General features: G+C 48.6%; 1 protein-coding gene across 3 annotated transcripts in view; it reads left to right on the forward strand.

The window, feature by feature from the left end:
• The window catches only part of abr (ABR activator of RhoGEF and GTPase), a 119,642-nt gene extending 99,823 nt beyond the window's left edge, over positions 1 to 19,819 (forward strand). For 2 of the 3 annotated variants that reach the window (XM_060848320.1, XM_060848321.1), the window contains 7 exons: positions 10,272 to 10,331; positions 10,755 to 10,864; positions 11,049 to 11,188; positions 11,529 to 11,663; positions 13,205 to 13,310; positions 17,961 to 18,108; positions 19,166 to 19,819. In XM_060848320.1, coding sequence (XP_060704303.1) covers positions 10,272 to 10,331; positions 10,755 to 10,864; positions 11,049 to 11,188; positions 11,529 to 11,663; positions 13,205 to 13,310; positions 17,961 to 18,108; positions 19,166 to 19,255 — 789 coding nt within the window. In that variant the 3' untranslated portion in view covers positions 19,256 to 19,819. Of the gene's footprint in view, positions 1 to 4,972; positions 5,538 to 10,271; positions 10,332 to 10,754; positions 10,865 to 11,048; positions 11,189 to 11,528; positions 11,664 to 13,204; positions 13,311 to 17,960; positions 18,109 to 19,165 lie in introns of those variants that run through there. The other variant, XM_060848322.1, reaches the window with a different exon arrangement.
• The last annotated feature ends 447 nt before the right edge of the window (positions 19,820 to 20,266 follow it).

Consider the following 20,266-nt stretch of genomic DNA (forward strand, 5'->3'; position numbering starts at 1 on the left):
GTGTGGGTGTGAGCGATTGGGTACGAGTGTGTCTCACTGTGTGGGTGTGAGCGATTGGGTACGATGGTGTGTCACTGTGTGGGTGTGAGCGATTGGGTACGATGGTGTCTCACTGTGTGGGTGTGAGCGATTGGGTACGATGGTGTCTCACTGTGTGGGTGTGAGCGATTGGGTACGATGGTGTCTCACTGTGTGGGTGTGAGCGATTGGGTACGATGGTGTCTCACTGTGTGGGTGTGAGCGATTGGGTACGATGGTGTGTCACTGTGTGGGTGTGAGCGATTGGGTACGATGGTGTCTCACTGTGTGGGTGTGAGCGATTGGGTACGATGGTGTCTCACTGTGTGGGTGTGAGCGATTGGGTACGATGGTGTCTCACTGTGTGGGTGTGAGCGATTGGGTACGATGGTGTCTCACTGTGTGGGTGTGAGCGATTGGGTACGAGTGTGTCTCACTGTGTGGGTGTGAGCGATTGGGTACGAGTGTGTCTCACTGTGTGGGTGTGAGCGATTGGGTACGAGTGTGTCTCACTGTGTGGGTGTGAACGATTGGGTACGAGTGTGTCTCACTGTGAGGGTGTGAGCGATTGGGTACGATGGTGTCTCACTGTGTGGGTGTGAGCGATTGGGTACGATGGTGCCTCACTGTGTGGGTGTGAGCGATTGGGTACGATGGTGTCTCACTGTGTGGGTGTGAGCGATTGGGTACGATGGTGTCTCACTGTGTGGGTGTGAGCGATTGGGTACGAGTGTGTCTCACTGTGTGGGTGTGAGCGATTGGGTACGAGTGTGTCTCACTGTGTGGGTGTGAGCGATTGGGTACGATGGTGTCTCACTGTGTGGGTGTGAGCGATTGGGTACGATGGTGCCTCACTGTGTGGGTGTGAGCGATTGGGTACGATGGTGTCTCACTGTGTGGGTGTGAGCGATTGGGTACGAGTGTGTGTCACTGTGTGGGTGTGAGCGATTGGGTACGATGGTGTCTCACTGTGTGGGTGTGAGCGATTGGGTACGAGTGTGTGTCACTGTGTGGGTGTGAGCGATTGGGTACGATGGTGCCTCACTGTGTGGGTGTGAGCGATTGGGTACGATGGTGCCTCACTGTGTGGGTGTGAGCGATTGGGTACGAGTGTGCCTCACTGTGTGGGTGTGAGCGATTGGGTACGATGGTGTCTCACTGTGTGGGTGTGAGCGATTGGGTACAAGTGTGTGTCACTGTGTGGGTGTGAGCAATTGGGTACGAGTGTGCCTCACTGTGTGGGTGTGAGCGATTGGGTACGAGTGTGTGTCACTGTGTGGGTGTGAGCGATTGGGTACGAGTGTGTCTCACTGTGTAGGTGTGAGCGATTGGGTACGATGGTGTCTCACTGTGTGGGTGTGAGCGATTGGGTACGATGGTGCCTCACTGTGTGGGTGTGAGCGATTGGGTACGATGGTGCCTCACTGTGTGGGTGTGAGCGATTGGGTACGAGTGTGTCTCACTGTGTGGGTGTGAGCGATTGGGTACGAGTGTGTGTCACTGTGTGGGTGTGAGCGATTGGGTACGAGTGTGTCTCACTGAGGGTGTGAGCGATTGGGTACGATGGTGTCTCACTGAGTGGGTGTGAGCGATTGGGTATGATGGTGTCTCACTGAGTGGGTGTGAGCGATTGGGTACGATGGTGTCTCACTGTGTGGGTGTGAGCAATTGTGTACTGGGGTGTCTCACTGTGTGGGTGTGAGCGATTGGGTACAAGTGTGTCTCACTGTGTGGGTATGAGCGATTGGGTACAAGTGTGTCTCACTGTGTGGGTGTGAGTGATTGGGTACAAGTGTGTCTCACTGTGTGGGTGTGAGCGATTGGGTACGAGTGTGTCTCACTGTGTGGGTGTGAGCGATTGTGTACTGGGGTGTCTCACGGTGAGAGTTAGGGAGTGCAGAATCTGCAGAATTGGAGCAGCTGGGTCACTCACAACAACTCTTTGTTTGGCTTTGGAATATTTGTCCAGGTTTTGATCTGGGACCTTGATGGTTGGGGAAATTTGATGACGATTCCATGGGAGAGTTCCTGCTGCTTGTCCCTCCTATTCCCCAGTGAATGGTCTATAATAGAGAGAGTCGAGGGTTCACTGACCTGTGGAGCAGTTCACATACAAGAATAGATTGATGTCTGTGTGCCCCAAACCCCACCCCCGCTCCAAACCAACTCACAGGAATTGTTAACTCTTTCTGAAGTAACATGAACTTCATAAGAATGCGAATCAGGCTGAGACATTTCGATTTCTATAGCAACTCCCATGGATTCAGAACAGCCAAAGGGTATCACAGCCAATGTCCATTTACCACAGTGACATTGCAGCCAATCTATGCAAAGTGTTATAACAGTACTGTGATTATAACAGGAGGTCATTTTCCAGTGATAGCTGCTGAAGAGTATGTATTGGTCAGGACCATGTCAGAACAAACTCCCCATTGCTTGGAATACATAGGAAATGGATCAAGAACGGGCCTCAGTCAAGAGCTCTACTGAAGGCCAACTGCAACCACAGGGCAGCGCTCCCTCAGCACTGACCCTCCGACAGTGCCACGTTCCCTCAGCACTGACCCTCCGACAGTGCGGCGCTCCCTCAACACTGACCCTCCGACAGTGCGACGCTCCCTCAGCACTGACCCTCCGACAGTGCGGCGCTCCCTCAGCACTGACCCTCCGACAGTGCGGCGCTACCTCAGCACTGATCTTTCAAGAGTCACTGGAGTCAGGGAAAGTCCCGGATGATTGGAAGATCGCTGTTGTAATCCCCTTGTTCAAGAAAGGATCAAGACAAAAAATGGAAAATTATAGGCCAATTAGCCTAACCTCAGTTGTGGGTAAAATTCTAGAATCCATCATTAAGGATGAGGTTTCTAAATTCTTAGCAGAGTCTGATTAGAACAAGTCAACATGGATTTAGTAAGGAAAGGTCATGCCTGACAAACCAGTTGGAATTCTTTGAAGAGGTGACAGGTAGGTTAGACCAGGGAAACCCAGTGGATGTGGTCTATCTAGACTTCCAAAAGGCTTTTGATAAGGTGCCACACGGGAGGCTGCTGAGCAAGGTGAGGGCCCATGGTGTTCGAGGTGAGCTACTGGGATGGATTGAGGATTGGCTGTCTGACAGAAGGCAGAGAGTTGGGATAAGAGGTTCTTTTTTAGAATGGCAGCCGGTGACAAGTGGTGTCCCACAGGGTTCAGTGTTGGGGCCACAGCTGTTTGCATTATATATTAATGATCTGGATGAAGGGACTGGGGGTATTCTAGCGAAGTTTGCCGATGATACAAAGTTAGGTGGACAGGCAGGTAGTACTGAGGAAGTGGGGAGGCTACAGAAGGATCTAGACAGTTGGGGAGAGTGGTCCAGGAAATGGCTGATGGAATTCAACGTGAGCAAATGCGAGGTCTTGCACTTTGGAAAAAAGAATACAAACATGGACTACTTTCTAAATGCTGAGAAAATTCATAAAGCCAAAGTACAAAGGGATCTGGGAGTGCTAGTCGAGGATTCTCTAAAGGTAAACATGCAAGTTGAGTCCGTGATTAAGAAAGCGAATGCAATGTTGTCAGTTATCTCAAGAGGGTTGGAATATAAAAGCAGAGATGTGCTACTGAGACTTTATAAAGCTCTGGTTAGGCCCCATTTGGAGTACTGTGTCCAGTTTTGGTCCCCACACCTCAGGAGGGACATACTGGCACTGGAACGTGTCCAGCGGAGATTCACTCGAATGATCCCTGGAATGGTTGGTCTAACATATGAGGAACGGCTGAGGATCCTGGGATTGTATTCATTGGAGTTTAGAAGATTAAGACTTAATAGAAACTTACAAGATAATACATGGCTTGGAAAGGGTAGACGTTAGGAAATTGTTTCCGTTAGGCGAGGAGACTAGGACCCGTGGACACAGCCTTAAAATTAGAGGGGGTCAATTCAGAACAGAAATGCGGAGACATTTCTTAAGCCAGAGAGTGGTGGGCCTGTGGAATTCATTGCTGCAGAGTGCAGTGGAGGCCGGGACGCTAAATGTCTTCAAGGCAGAGATTGATAGATTCTTGTTGTCTCGAGGAATTAAGGGCTATGGGGAGAACGCTGGTAAGTGGAGTTGATATGCTCATCAGCCATGATTGAATGGCGGAGTGGACTCAATGGGCTGATGGCCTTACTTCCAGTCCTATGTCTTATGGACCCTCTGACAGTGCGGCGCTCCCTCAGCACTGACCCTCCGACAGTGCGGCACTCCCTCCCTCAGCACTGACCCTCCGACAGTGCGGCGCTCCCTCCCTCAGCACTGACCCTCCGACAGTGCGGCGCTCCCTCAGCACTGACCCTCCGACAGTGCGGTGCACCCTCCCTCAGCACTGACCCTCCGACAGTGCGGCGCTCCCTCAGCACTGACCCTCCGACAGTGCGGCGCTCCCTCCCTCAGCACTGACCCTCCGACAGTGCGGCGCTCCCTCAGCACTGACCCTCCGACAGTGCGGCACTCCCTCAGCACTGACCCTCCGACAGTGCGGCGTTGCCTCAGCACAGACCCTCCGACAGTGTGGCGTTGCCTCAGCACTGACCCCCCGACAGTGCGGCGTTGCCTCAGCACAGACCCTCCGACAGTGCGGCACTCCCTCAGCACTGATGCTGTAATTTTTATATTTATTGATATCTGTTTTTGGTTGGTGTCCTGTCTCCAGCTCCTGCTGAAGGGATTTGAATGCTCTTCCATTAGCTGTTGCTCTGGAAATTTGAACTTATTAAATACAAAATTAAAGGGAGAGACAAAATAAATCACTTTAGGAAATTATCTTAATACTGTCTGCAACTGCATGAAACCGAGTCTGTCACAGCAATGATCAGGGCCCAGCCTGACTAGCTGAAAGGGTTAATGCTGACAATTGCTGTTGAACCTGGGGTCAGATCCCAGTGATTACAGCCAGCACTCAGTGAGTGAGACTGAGAAAGAAAGGGGCAGAGTGAGGAGGGAGACAGCATCTGGATCACAGCTGGCTGCTCCTAGTCAATGCCACCTCCACACTAACCGCTCAGAGTCGGAAGAGGATGCTGTGGCCATTCAGCTAGGAGTTCCCAGACCCTTCGTCTGTCACTGTATTTGGAAGTTGAGATCCTTGCTCTCTCACTCAACTGGTTGAGGAGCAGGCTGCAGCATTCCTCAGACACCCATTTACAAACTGGGCTGACCTCCAGCTGGTGGAAGGGCATCATTGCCACAGTCTGCAGGGATAGTAGCAGGGTTTGTGGCTTTGTTCACGACAGGGTGGCAGTGTGTGGTGAACTGACACACTGCAGCAATGCCAGGATCTCGGAACCTTACGCCAAACTGGAGCGAGTTCCTTGTTGACTGCCTAAAGATTTCGGTGTCGCTTGTCTGAGGTTCCTGTCCCTGATGGAGATTCTGGATCCTGTGTGTGAACAAATGGAGAGGAGCTGTACACTGCAGGCAGCTGAGAGCAAGAGGCATTCAAACACTGGAGCCAGGCTGTGGGGTCGGGTCCGCAGCAAATTACTGGGAGCAAAGGTCGTTTCATTCAACTATTTCTTTATCAAATTATTTCCCGTCTTATGGCCAAACTCCGTGAGCTGGGCTACATCAGTAATCTTAAGCAAGGAAAACAAGTTCTCATCTGTTAACTCCCAATGCCTTCAAGCTCTGAGAATACCTGTTAACTTTCTGTGTGAGATTTATCTCTTGCTTCTTCTCTCAGTCTCTCTTTATTAATTCACCGTGCATTGTCAACTTGACAGAACCATTTATTTAATCCTTTTACCCTCTGATTGATGTGTAGTATTTAATTTACAACTTGTTCACTTTTAAAAATTGTTGTTTGCCGCTGATGAAAGTTTAGAATTAGGAGGCGATTTATTGAGCTAAGTCTGATAAGGGAGGAAATTGCTTCCAAGTTGAATGTTCAGTGTTTCTGTGTGAATCTGTGACGCATTGGTCATTTGGTCACTCTGAAACTGATCACTTACTCCAGTGGATAGGGTCCAAGGTCACAGAACTTTAAAATATCAGAACATTAACCTGACAGGCTAATGGATTTATATTTGGGTGAAAAGAATACCAAGTGAGGTTGATGTCGTGTTTCAGCTACAGGGGGCACTGATTTATAATGCTTATACTGAAGGACAGGATTCCAATACAGGGACATAATTTTAAAGATCTGATATACAAAAATTTCCTGTACTTATAAACTGCTCCTTAATATTGTTGCGCATTGAGTTCCAACTTAAATACAAATCAACTTATGAACAGACTTAAATGGAACCCAGCGATTCTGTATGCAAAGCCCTAGTTAAACCCCAGCTGGAATCGGGAGAACTTTACTGAACACATCTCAGGAAGGATACAATGATCATGGAGGAAGAGCAGAATTGATTTTATTATCAGAATAACACCTGGTTCTACAAGGGTTAAATCATGCAGAGAGATTATACAAACTAGAGTTGAGTTCTCTGAAATTTCGAAGATGAAGGCATCATTTGATTAAAGTTTTCAGGGTATTGTGGAACAAATCGGGTAAATAGAGAAACTATTTCCACTGACAGGAGAGTCTGGAACTGAAGGTCAAATTGTAAAACTGAAAGCCAGGGTTTCACAGTGGGTGAAAGATAGTACAAAACTCTCTTCAGCAAAGGCCAACTGATACATGATCGATTGTTCATTTTAAAGCTAAGATTAATTGACTTTTGTTAAACAAAGTAATAAAGGTTTAAAGTAATTGCAAAAGAAGCAAAAGTGAAATGAATGAAAGTGTTCCCCACACTGCAGGGGCTTCGTGGCTGGAATGTAGTGCCTGAGAGTGCGCTCAAGTTAGCGACAATCAAGGCGTTCGAAAGGGAACTTGACTGTTATGTAAAAAGGAACAGTGTGCAGGGTTATTACAGACAAAATGTCAGAAAATCAGTGGATGGGTTGGCCGTTTAAGAGAGTCAGTGCAGGCACAATGGGCCCCATGTCATCCCACTGCACTGTGATAATTCCGACCTGACCCTATGAAGGAATGTGGGGCATGGGCAGCTCAATGGAGTTAGCTGCATCCGGCCCTGATTCCACTATATGGTGGAACAGGCTCGAGGGGCTGAATGGCCTCCTCTTAATCCTGAGTTGCTGGTCAGTAAACAAGATTTAGTCTGCAGCAGCTTGGCCAGGAGCTGGTGATATTTGGTTACAGGAACGATGTCAGTAGGTGTCTGTGGCAGAGCCCAAGCCATCTGATAATACAGTGTGTGTAAAGTTAAACCTGGGCTCTGCAGCCAATCCGGTCTCTTGCTCAATAGCCCCTCTCTACCTCTGCTCGCTCCCCCTTCCCAGATGCTCATCTCCAATTCCCCTGCTGTAGCCGAGATCACTGTTTGGTCCATTGCTGTCTCAGCCCCAGGTCCTTTCACCACACTCCCTGCCTCCCCGACACAGTCAACCCTGAGCCAAATAGAGCACACGGCTCCGGGCTCCCTTCACTCACACACCCACAGTTGGCCTCAGGAACACTGGTTTCTGGAGTGGGGGGCAATGAGTGTTGCCCTCAGTTGGTGTCTCCCTGTTGGCTCGGGCCGGGGGCTGCTGCAACATCATCTCAGTCACAGGCAGGATTGGCTGCTTCAGAGTAAATGTTTGGAGACGATGTGAAGGTCTCTGGATTTTGCACGACATAATTGTAGCCTGTAAGAGCTGTGAGTGAAACACTGCTGCACTGAGAGCCATGAACAAACTCCAGCCAGGTTAAACTTGGAGAGCCTGGCTCTGCAAGGAGACAGCTGACAGCTAAGGCTGTGTATTGCTCAGACCCTGGACATCCACATGGGGGTGGTTGGGCATTGCAGAGGGCAGGGAGCAGGCAATGGGTAAAACCAATGACTGCAGATGCTGGAAACCAGATTCTGGATTAGTGGTGCTGGAAGAGCATCCAAGGAGCAGTAAAATCGACGTTTCGGGGAAAAGCCCTTCATCAGGAATAAAGGCAGAGAGCCTGAAGGGTGGAGAGATAAGCTAGAGGAGGGTGGGGGTGGGGAGAGAGTAGCATAGAGTACAATGGGTGAGTGGGGGAGGGGATGAAGGTGATAGGTCAGGGAGGAGAGGGTGGAGTGGATAGGTGGGAAAGGAGCTAGGCAGGTCGGACAAGTCCAGACAAGTCATGGGGACAGTGCTGAGCTGGAAGTTTGGAACTAGGGTGAGGTGGGGGAAGGGGAAATGAGGAAACTGTTGAAGTCCACATTGATGCCCTGGGGTTGAAGTGTTCCGAGGCGGAAGATGAGGCGTTCTTCCTCCAGGTGTCTGGTGGTGAGAGAGCGGCGGTGAAGGAGGCCCAGGACCTCCATGTCCTCGGCAGAGTGGGAGGGGGAGTTGAAATGTTGGGCCACAGGGCGGTGTGGTTGATTGGTGCGGGTGTCTCAGAGAAGTTCTCTAAAGCGCTCTGCTAGGAGGCACCCAGTCTCCCCAATGTAGAGGAGACCGCATCGGGAGCAACGGATACAATAAATGATATTGGTGGATGTGCAGGTAAAACTTTGATGGATGTGGAAGGCTCCTTTAGAGCCTTGGATAAAGGTGAGGGAGGAGGTGTGGGCGCAGGTTTCACAGTTCCTGCGGTGGCAGGGGAAGGTGCCAGGATGGGAGGGTGGGTTGTAGGGGGCATGGACCTGATCAGGTAGTCACTGAGGGAACAGTCTTTGCGGAAGGCGGAACTGCATTGGCGCCACCTCATGCTCCCGCAATTCATCAACTTCACCAACACATTCCACCCTGACCTTAAATTTACCTGGACCATCTCTGACACCTCCCTCCCCTTCCTGAACCTCTCCATCTCCATTAATGACAACCGACTTGACACTGACATTTTTTACAAACCCTGACATTTTTTACATCCTGGCACCTTCCCCTGCCACCGCAGGAACTGTAAAACCTGCGTCCACACTCCTCCCTCACCTCCATCCAAGGCCCCAAAGGAGCCTTCCACATCCATCAAAGTTTTACCTGCACATCCACCAATATTATTTATTGTATCCGTTGCTCCCGATGCGGTCTCCTTTACATTGGGGAGACTGGATGCCTCCTAGCAGAGCGCTTTAGGGAACATCTCTGGTACACTGGGACCAATCAACCACACCGCCCTGTGGCCCAACATTTCAACTCCCCCTCCCACTCTGCCGAGGACATGGAGGTCCTGGGCCTCCTTCACCGCCGCTCCCTCACCACCAGACGCCTGGAGGAAGAACGCCTCATCTTCCGCCTCGGAACACTTCAACCCCAGGGCATCAATGTGGACTTCAACAGTTTCCTCATTTCCCCTTCCCCCACCTCACCCTAGTTCCAAACTTCCAGCTCAGCACTGTCCCCATGACTTGTCCTACCGGCCTATCTTCTTTTCCACCTATCCACTCCACCCTCCCCCCACCCCCAACCTATCACCTTCATCCCCTCCCCCACTCACCCATTGTACTCTATGCTACTTTCTCCCCATCCCCACCCTCCTTTCACTTATCTCTCCACGCTTCAGGCTCTCTGCCTTTATTCCTGATGAAGGGCTTTTGCTGCTCCTCGGATGCTGCCTGAAATGCTGTGTTCTTCCAGCACCACTGATCCAGAATCCAGGTACTGGCAATGCCTGGCAGAAACACTGGAGAGCTGACCAAATCTACACATACATTTACAGAATAACACATGGGATTCAAAACCAACTGGTTGGATTTTCCCTCTTGTATCTTGGAGTTTCACATCCTCAGACTTAGCACAAATAGACCACAGATGGTTACTCAGAACACACTATAACAGACAAAAGTAGAACTATGAGACCAAATAGTAACTCCATTATTAGTAGAATCATCTTGCTGACCCAGTTAGCTGTGCCTCACTCAGTTCATGTCTCTCTCTGTCCCACTCGGTGCCCATGTCTCTGTCGGTGTGTTAGGCTCACTGACGTGAATCACAGCATTGACTCTGGGTTCTGCAAGTCTTTGTTATGCATGGATCTTCAAGGTGTGTGTACAATACAGAGAGGGCACACTGCCCAGGAGCCAGCAGTGAGGCATCAGTCAGCGGGGCACTGTGAGGTGGCTGTTTAGATCAAGCAGATGCCTCTGCTTGCAGCTTGGCACTTGGCCTGGGAATGATGGCAGGGCACGCTCCAGCTTGATGTATTCCGGCAATTCGGTGGTTTTCAGGACCTGACTGAATTCTGCCTCTCCCAGTTGTACAGCAGGGATAATAAAAACCTTCCCTTTTCCCACATTCATTGTTTCTCTTCTCTCGCAGCTGGACACACGCACAGCCCAAAGCAGAAACTGGCAGACTACAATCATCGAAATGAATGGGGTGAGTTTGTTCATGCAGGGATTGAGAACCTTTGAAGAGTGCAGAGTGTGTGCATCTCTACGGATGTGTGTGTGTGTGCGCATGCAAGTATGTGTATTCATATGTGTACATGTAGGGGGGTGTGTATTTGAAGGGAATCACAGGTACTAACAGTGTGGGATCAGTACCTCAGGAATGTGAGGGACTTGTGTTAAAACCTGACCAGCAAGCCTGTGGGGAGCTGGTGGAAATCTGTTCAGAAGAATCAGGTCACACTCCAACTGAGGCCATCACTTACTGGAGTGCTGAGCTATCCTGGTCCAGACTCCACACTAATGGTCAGGGATGGAGCATTGGTCCTAATTGGCTAAATCTGGGGATGCTATCAGGGTGGGAATGGCTGCAGTTTGTTACTATAGTGAATAGCTGTTTCTGTGTCTTCAGATTGAAGTGGAGTTATCGATGAAATTCACCAGCCGTGATCTGAGTCTGAAACGAACCCCATCAAAAAAGCAGAGTGGAGTGTTTGGTGTGAAAATTAACGTTGTCACAAAGTAAGTCCTCTCCTTCCTTGGTCCACTGCAGGGACAGACCTTGACCTCACGTGTCCTCTTCAATGGGACTGACTTCTGTTCTGTAGAAACCTTATAACTGACTGGCCGCAGGCCCTGTCACTGACCAACTGTCTCCAATGTCCAGATATGTTGAGGTTTTGATGGCCGTCTGTGTTGGTTTCAGGAGGGAACGCTCGAAGGTTCCCTATATCGTCCGTCAGTGCATCGAGGAGGTAGAAAAACGAGGGATTGAGGAAGTGGGAATCTATCGGGTGTCCGGAGTAGCCACAGACATTCAGACCCTGAAATCTGCCTTTGATCTGAGTAAGTGACTATGTCGACCTGATTACCCAGCATGCTGCAATTCCCCCACACCCCGAAAACATCGCGGATTGATTAGAGTGCATTTTGTTTTGCGTGGGGGTGTTTTGGGTCAGGATACATTGTACACGGCAAACCACAGGCAGTTAGCTCAGCCCTTCCTGTGGTGCTTGTCGAAAGTAGATGCTCCCTGAAAGAATCGCAAATGTTGAACTGCTGACATCATCAGGAACTGAATGTGTTCCAGCTGTTGCTTGGAGTTTGTTAATTCGAGGCTGACTTCCTGGGACCATGTATAATGTACAGTCACATGCTGTCTGACCAAGTAGCCTTCTCCTTGCAGATACCAAGGATGTGCTGGTGATGTTAAGTGACATGGACATTAACGCCATTGCCGGGACACTGAAGCTATATTTTAGAGAATTACCAGAACCGCTTCTTACTGACAGACTCTACCCAGCATTTGTGGAAGGGATTGGTGAGTCGTTTAAGAACACTGTGCCATTCAGCATCAAACACTGTGACAGGGAACAGGGCCACATTACACGGGGGACTGGGCAACAGGGACAGACATCACATTGCAAAACTGCAACTGTTCAGTGAAGAACAATGCAATCTCGAATGCTGCAACATTGGAACTGAATACAGAAATAGCACAATATGCTACAGGGCAAAATCACAGCACTGAATGTACCAAAGGAAGCCTTAGCAACATGAAACACTGTCACATCATGACATGGAATGCTGCAACACTGCAATTGAGAACCGTGCAATATGGGACAGTATCAATGGACATTGTGAAACACTGCAATCTTGCAACAGGGAACACCCAAATGTTGGAATATGGAACACCGTGATATCACAACATGGAATGTGGCAGTACTGCAACACCACAACACACAGCAGTGTAACATCCATCATCACTGCAACAAGGAACAAAACCACAGGGAACACTGCAAAACCACAACAGTGAACACTGCAACAAAACCATCTCACAGAACACAGCAACTTCACAATATGGCAACGTTGCAACACATGCACCACAGGAACATGTGTAACCCGAACACAAACATCACAACACCAGCTACACCATTTACACACTGCAGAAACAGTCTTGTCAGTTGCAGAACTGGTAAATGCCACAAGTAGGGAGAAATTGCAGTTCTGGATCCTGATCACAGTCTCAGGATTTCCTGAAGCAAAAATGAAGAATAGCAAGTTGCCAGGAACAGCATAATCGTGATCATGACCAGATGTTGTCATTGATGGATAAAGATTAGCCAAGAAACATAGTCACACTATCCACCTGAGAATAGTGACATAATTTACCTTTTTCTGCGCGGACACACGCAAACTCCGTTTAAAAGTTCAGTTGAAACACAAACTCCCTCAGCACTGACCCTCTGACAGTGCCCACTCTCTCAGCACTGACCCTCGGACAGTGCGGCACTCCCTCACCACTGACCCTCTGACAGTGCGGCACTCCCTCTGCACTGACCCTCGGACAGTGCGGCGCTCCCTCAGCACTGACCCTCTGACAGTGCGGCACTCCCTCAGCACTGACCCTCCGACAGTGCGGCACTCCCTCTGCACTGACCCTCCGACAGTGCGGCGCTCCCTCTGCACTGACCCTCCGACAGTGCGGCGCTCCCTCTGCACTGACCCTCCGACAGTGCGGCGCTCCCTCAGCACTGACCCTCGAACAGTGCGGCGCTCCCTCAGCGCTGACTCTCGGACAGTGCGGCGCTCCCTCAGTGCTGACCCTCGGACAGTGCCCACTCCCTCAGCGCTGACCCTCAGACAGTGCCCACTCCCTCAGCACTAACCCTCCGATAGTGCGGCTGTCCCCCATCTTGGCTGGATTTGAGTTTGCAGTGATACTGTTGCAATTGAGTTTCTCACTGTTCCTGGTTGTCGATCAGAGACAGACACATCAGGGTTAACTACAATGTATTGTTTTGTCCAGAGTGAATAGCCGAGGCCTGTTGTTGTCTTAACTGCTGTTTCTCTCTGTGCTAGCATTATCAGACCCAGCAGCCAAGGAGAACTGTATGTTACACTTACTCCGTTCACTGCCAGAGCCCAACTTCAGCACCCTGCTCTTCCTGCTCGATCACCTGAAAAGGTACAGAATTCAGATGCTCTCAGGGTGACCTGTGTGATCCCCAGGGACCACTGCAATGTAACAGATGGTAGAGGCTGGTCCTTCAGACGCAGACGTGTATACACAGGTTACATTGGTCCAGCTCACAGCCAGGGCTTTATACACCCAACTCAAACATCCACACAACTGCTGCTGCACCTCCCTCCACTGCCCCAAACATCTGGCACCACATTCTACCACTCTGCAATCCCACCCTCCCAACCCCTCCCTTCCACCCCCACCCTTGCAGTCTCACCCTCACACCCCCATCTTCCCATTCCCTCCCTCCTAGTCCACCCTGATAGTCTCACTGTCCCAGTCCCCATCCTTTCCTAATCTATTGCCATTCGGATAATCCACCGTCACGTTCTCGCTCCCCATGTGGATACTCTCACATTTATCCACATTATACTGCAGCTGCTCACTCACTCAACCCATCCACATCACTGCACCCTCCTCACAGCTCACTCTCCTACACAACATTGTGTTGTCTGATAGGCTGATAGCATTCCAAAATTACTAAATAGTCAAGGGGCAAAAGGAACCAAGGTAATATATACAATAGCTATCACAGAGAAGTGTGAGGGGTACAAATGGGCCTGAAAGCTGATAAATATCCAGCTATGATGGGATGCAAACTGGGATATGAACAAAAGTAGTTACAGAGATTCTGGATGTAATCTTGCAAGAGTCCTTAGATTTTTGGAAACATTCCACAGGATAGGAAAACCGCTAACGTAACACCTTTATTTGAAAAGAGACAAAACAACAGGTGAGTGTAGACCCAGTTAGCTGAACATATGTTAGTGGGAACATGGTGGTGTGAATTATAAAGGATGTAGCAGCAGAACATTGAGAAACACCTCTGATCAGGCAGAGTCAGCATGGAGGGGAAATTATACCTGACAAACTTCGGTTCCTCCAGGAGGTAAAGGGGAAACAGTGGATGGAATAGATTTGAATTTTCAGAAGGTATTAGATAAGGTACCACACATTAGGCTACTTAGGAAGATAAGACTCATGGTGTTGAAGATGGTATATTAAATTAACATGGATAGACGATTGGCTAACTAATAGAGATTGGAGAGGTTTTCGTAGGCTGAGGGATGGAGTTTCTGGCTTTGTTTTTCTGGCGGCGAGGAGTGATCTGGACATTTCTTTTAACGGTTTCTTTTATTGCTGCTTCTGTTTTTAATCCTGTCTTTTGTACACTAAGATGGCACCAGAGAATGGAGCAGAGTGATTGGAAGTCCTTGTCCATGTATCCCAGAAAGCTAGCATCCAATTTCAGTGGGTAATAGGGAAGGCAGTTGGAATATTGGCCTTTCTTTCAAAGGCAACGGAATAAAAGGAGTGCGGCTTTGCTAAAGCTGTCCACAGCAATGGTCAGGTCACAGTTGGAATAGTTGGATTCCTATCAAAGGAAAGATAGGCTGAGTCCAGAGAAAGTTCATTTGGCTAATCCTGAGTGTGGAGGGACTGTCTTATGAGGAGAGATTGAGTTGGTTGTGCCTGTGCTGATTGAAGTTTAGAAGAATGAACTTATTGAAACATACAAGATTCTTGGAAGGCTTGACAGGGTAGATGCAGAGAAGTTGTTTCCCCTTGTGAGACAGTCTCAGACTAGAGAGCATCATTTCAGACTCGGGGTCAAACATTTAAGATAGAGATGAAAACGAATTTCTCTTCTCGGAGGGGAATTCTTTACTGCAGACCAACTGTTGAGGCTGGATCCTTAGGTGTATTCATGACTGAGATAGATAGATGGTTAATCAGTAGAAGAATAGAGGGTATGGGGAACATAGAACATTATAGCACAGAACAGGCCCTTCAGCCCTCAATGTTGTGCTGACCTATGGAACCAATCTGAAGCCCATCTAACCTACACCGTTCCATTAAATAACCCTTAAAGTTGGTGAATCTACAACTGTTGCAGCAGTGTGTTCCATATACCTATTACTCTGTGAGTAAATAAACTACCTCTGACATCTATCCTATATCTATCACCCCTCAATTTAAAGCTATGCCCCCTCATGCTAGCCATCACTACCCGAGGAAAAAAGGCTCTCCCTGTCCACCCTATCTAATTCTCTGATGATCTTGTATGTCTCAATTAACTCACCTCTCAACCGTCTTCTCTCTAACAAAAACACCCCCAAGTCCCTCAGCCTTTCCTCATAAGACCTTCCCTCCGTACCAGGAAACATCCTGGAAAATCTCCTGTAAACTTTTTCCAAAGCTTCCACATCCTTCCCATAATGCAGTGATCAGAACTGTACGCAATACTCCAAATGCAGCCGCACCAGTTTTGTACAACTCCAACGTGCCCTCATGGCTCTGAAACTCAATCCCTCTTCCAATAAAAGCTAATACACCATATGCCTTCTTAACAGCCCTATCAACCTGGGTGGCAACATTCATCGATTTATGTACATGGACACCGAGATCTCTCTGCTCTTCTACTCTGCCAAGAATCTTACCATTAGCCCAGTACTCTTTATTCCTGTTGCTCCTTCCAAAGTGAATCACCTCACACTTTTCTGTATTAAACTCCATTTGCCACCTCTCAGCCCAACTCTGCGGCTTATCTATGTCCCTCTGTAACCTGCAACATCCTTCAGCAGTACATTTGTGGATGACACTAACCCATGCTTCTACACCCTCATCTCAGCCATTTATAAAAATGACAAACAGCAGTGGCCCCAAAACAGATCCTTGCAGTACACCACTGGTAACTGAGCTCCAGGATGAACATTTCCCATCAACCACCACCCTCTGTCTTCTTTCAACTCGCCAATTTCTGATCCAAACCACTAAATCACCCTCAATCCCATGCCTCTGTATTTTGTGCAATAGCCGACCATGGGGAACCTTATCAAACACCTTACTGAAATCCATATACACCACATCAACCACTTTACTTTCATCCACCTGTTTGATCACCTTCTAAAAAATCTCAGTAAGGTTTGTGAGGCAGGACCTGCACTTCACAAAACTATGTTGACTATCCTTAATCAACTTACTCCTTTCTCGATCATTAGATATTCTAACTCTTATAACCTTTTCCAACACTTTACCCACAACTGAAGTAAGGCTCACTGATCTATAATTACAGGGTTGTCTCTACTCCTCTTCTTGAACAAGGGGACAACATTTACTATCCTCCAGTCTTCTGGCACTATTCCTGTAGACAATGACGGCAAAAAGATCAAAGTCAAAGGCTCGGCAATCTCCTCCCAGGCTTCCCAGAGAATCCTAGGATAAATCCCATCCAGCCCAGGGGACTTATCTATTTTCATACTTTCCAGAATTGCTAACATCTCCTCTTTGTGAACCTCAATCTGGTCTAGTTTAGTAACCTGTATCTCCGTATTCGCCTCGACTACATTGTCTATTTCCAATATGAAAAATATTAATTTAATGCTTCCCCTATCTCCTCCGACTCCACACACAACTTCCTACTACAATCCTTGATTGGTCCTAATCTTTCTCTAGTCATTCTTTTATTCCTGATATACCTATAGAAAGCCTTGGGGTTTACCCTGATCCTACCTGCCGATGACATCTCATATCCCTCCTGGCTCTTCTTGGCTCTTTCTTTTGGTCTTTCCTGCTAGTTTGTAACTCCAAAGTGCCCTAACTAAGCCTTCACATCTCATCCGAACATAAGCTGCCTTCTTCCTCTTGACAAGAGATTCAACTTCTTTAGTAAACCACGGCTCCCTCGCTCGATCACTTCCTCCCTGCCTGACAGGTACATATTTATCAAGAACACACAGTAGCTGTTCCTTGAATAAGCTCCACATTTCTAATGTGTCCATCCCCTGCAGTTTCCTCCCCCATCCTATGCTTCCTAAATCTTGCCTAATGGCATCGTAATTGCCTTTCCCCCAGCTATAACTCTTACCTTGTGTTATATATCTATCCCTTTCCATCGCTAAAGTAAACATAACCAAATTGTGGCCACTATCATCAAAGTGCTCACCTACCTCCAAGTCTAACACCGGCCGGCTTCATTCCCCAGTACCAAATCTAATGCGGCCTCGTCCCTTGTTGGCCTGTCTACGTACTGTCAGGAAACCCTCCTGCACATTTTGGACAAAACCTGACCCATCGAAAACTATAGTATTTCCAGTCAATATTTGGAAAGTTGAAGTCCCACATAACAACTGCCCTGTTATCCTCTCTCCTATCCAGAATCATTTTTGCTGTCCTTCCCTCTACATCCCTTGCACTATTTGGAGGCCTGTAGAAGGCAGGAACAAGGCAGGAAAGTGGAGTTGAGGATTATCCGATCAGCTATGGTCGCACTGACTGGTGGGGCAGACTTGATGGGCTGAATGGCCTATTTCTGTTCCTATATCTTATGAAGTTATTTAATTAGTCTGCCATTACATTGTTTCCTTTTATAACTTCCCTTGTTGGGTCTGGGTGGGTTACTCTTCGGAGGGTCGGTGTGGACTTGTTGGGCTGAAGGGCCTATTTCCACACTGTAGTGAATCTAATCATATACAGACTGGGAGGGACCTACATTTGTCTTCACGAATTGTTCTCTTCACATATGGATGGAAGCTTTCACAATCAGTTTGTATGTCCTCTGCAAGTTTACACTCCTCTCTTTTTCCATCCCAGGGTTGCAGAGAAGGAACCTGTGAATAAAATGTCTGTACACAATCTGGCAACAGTGTTTGGTCCCACCCTGCTCAGACCATCAGAAACAGAACACAAAGTGCATGCGAACATTGTGTCCGACATCTGGTCTCATGAAGTCATGGCACAGGTACAGTCCATTCACTCAGCCCTTGCACACCTCTCAGGGCTTGGCCACCTGTGGACAGGAGCATGTGGAAAGCTAGCAATCCAGCTGGTCTCAGTGGAAGGGAGTGGTCTGAACTGCGGTCATCAGAGTTGGAGCTACAACTTGGTCTGAGTGCCTTGCTTGTATTCTTTCTTCCTTCTGGCAGTTAACAGCTTCCCCGAGCCTGATCTGCCCTCAGACACTCGACTGAGTGGTCAGAGCTGGAATGGAACAGCAGCCTTAAGGGGAAGAAGCTGCAGGGAGTGAGAGAGAACCAGGCAGAAACCTGCAACTGGCCCTAGGCCCAAGGTGTGTGTCGATTAGAAGATGCACAGAGTGCCATCTTTCATTTTGTTCTGTTCCTGTCAGGGCAGACTGTCATGGCTGGAACATGATTTGGAGATGCCGATGTTGGAATGTGGTGTACAAAGTTACAAATCACACAACACCAGGTTATAGTCCAACAGGTTTAATTGGAAGCACTAGCTTTCAGAGTGATGCTCCTTCACCAGGTGGTTATTACCTGATGAAGGAGCGGCGCTCCGAAAGCTAGTGCTTCCAATTAAACCTGTTAGACTATAAGAGGGCTAGAGCAGCATTCGTTGCCTATCCTTAAACTGCCCTTGGGAAGGAAGTGGGACAAGGGCCTGTTGCATTGTGGACGGACATTGGGAGGCACAGGGCAATATAGTTGGCCACAAAAACATGGACTAAGGCCTGACTGAGAAATATCAGTTTGGAGAAAGGACTGCAGATGCTGGAGGTCAGAGTTGAGAGTGTGGTACTGGAAAAGCACAGCAGGTCAGGCAGCATCCGAGCTGCAGAAGGGCTAATGCCTGAAACGTTGATTCTCCTGCTACTCGGATACTGCCTGACCTGCTGTGCTTTTCCAGCACCACACATTCAACTGAGAACTATTGGTGGCAGGTTGACGTTAATGGCTGGAGGGGATACCATTGGGACAAGGGGAGAGTACTGTGGAGTGAGGGTAGGAGGATCTCGCTGTGGGCATTAACACTGTTTGTTTGTGTTCTCATAGGTGCAGGTTCTGTTATATTACCTGCAGCATCCCCCAATCTCCATCACTGAACTCAAGCGAAATACCCTCTACTATTCCACTGATGTGTAGAGATCCTATGTTGGGACCCTCGGAATCCCTCAACTCGAGACAATTGACCAAAATAAAATCAAGATGAAGAAAACACCACACAGTGACTCCCGTTTGAAGTTTGACCTTTATACCGCTATATGCCTGGTGCAAGATGGGGAAGCCACCCTCTATTGTCCTGTCCTGTGTATATGTGTACAAGCACTGTTGGCTGCCCATCCCTTGCATTCCGTCCCTCGCATGGTGCATTTGTCTTGTTTATTCCTGGAGCTCCAACCTCCTACTCCTGGATCTACTGTAGTTGCACGGATATTGAGACTTTGGGGCAGCAAACAGTTGATAACCAAGCAGGGAACACCAGCAGGAGTCTGGTGAATCTGTTGCTGTGTAAGGATCTACACTGGAGCCTGATTTTGGAGTGTGCCTCAGCAGTGGTATTGACTGTGATTAGCATTTCATACACTCCTCTGGTTATTAGTAACCTTTTTTGCTTGATAATAAATTGTTTTACACCTGTAGATTATTCTGACCCGCTGTGGGTGACACGTTCATGATAAATAAAAGTAACATAATATTTGCATAAAAGCTACCATTTTCAGTTTGATTTAACATGGGTCTCCCAGGCTGTCTCTCTCATACACACTCAATGATTGGTTTGTGTCCAATTTCACAAAGGAACAATAGAAACCTCATCCAAGTCTGACCCCCCCCCCCCCCATCACTAATTATCCCCACACCCCACACCCCACCCCCACTCCCTGACCCCAGACCCCACCCTCACTCCCTGACCCCCCATCACTAATTCACCCCACCCCCACTCCGTGACCCCCCCTCACACCCTGACCCCACACCCCACCCTCACTCCCTGACCCCCCATCACTAATTAACCCCACCCCCACTCCCTGACCCCACTCCCTGACCCCACCAATCACTAATTAACCCCACCCCCACTCCCTGACCCCACCCTCACCTCCACTCCCTGACCCCACCCCCCTCCCTCCCTGACCCCGGGGCTCAGTGTGTGTGTGATGG

This window comes from Hemiscyllium ocellatum, chromosome 31 (assembly GCF_020745735.1).
Source record: "Hemiscyllium ocellatum isolate sHemOce1 chromosome 31, sHemOce1.pat.X.cur, whole genome shotgun sequence".
NCBI lineage: Eukaryota > Metazoa > Chordata > Chondrichthyes > Orectolobiformes > Hemiscylliidae > Hemiscyllium > Hemiscyllium ocellatum.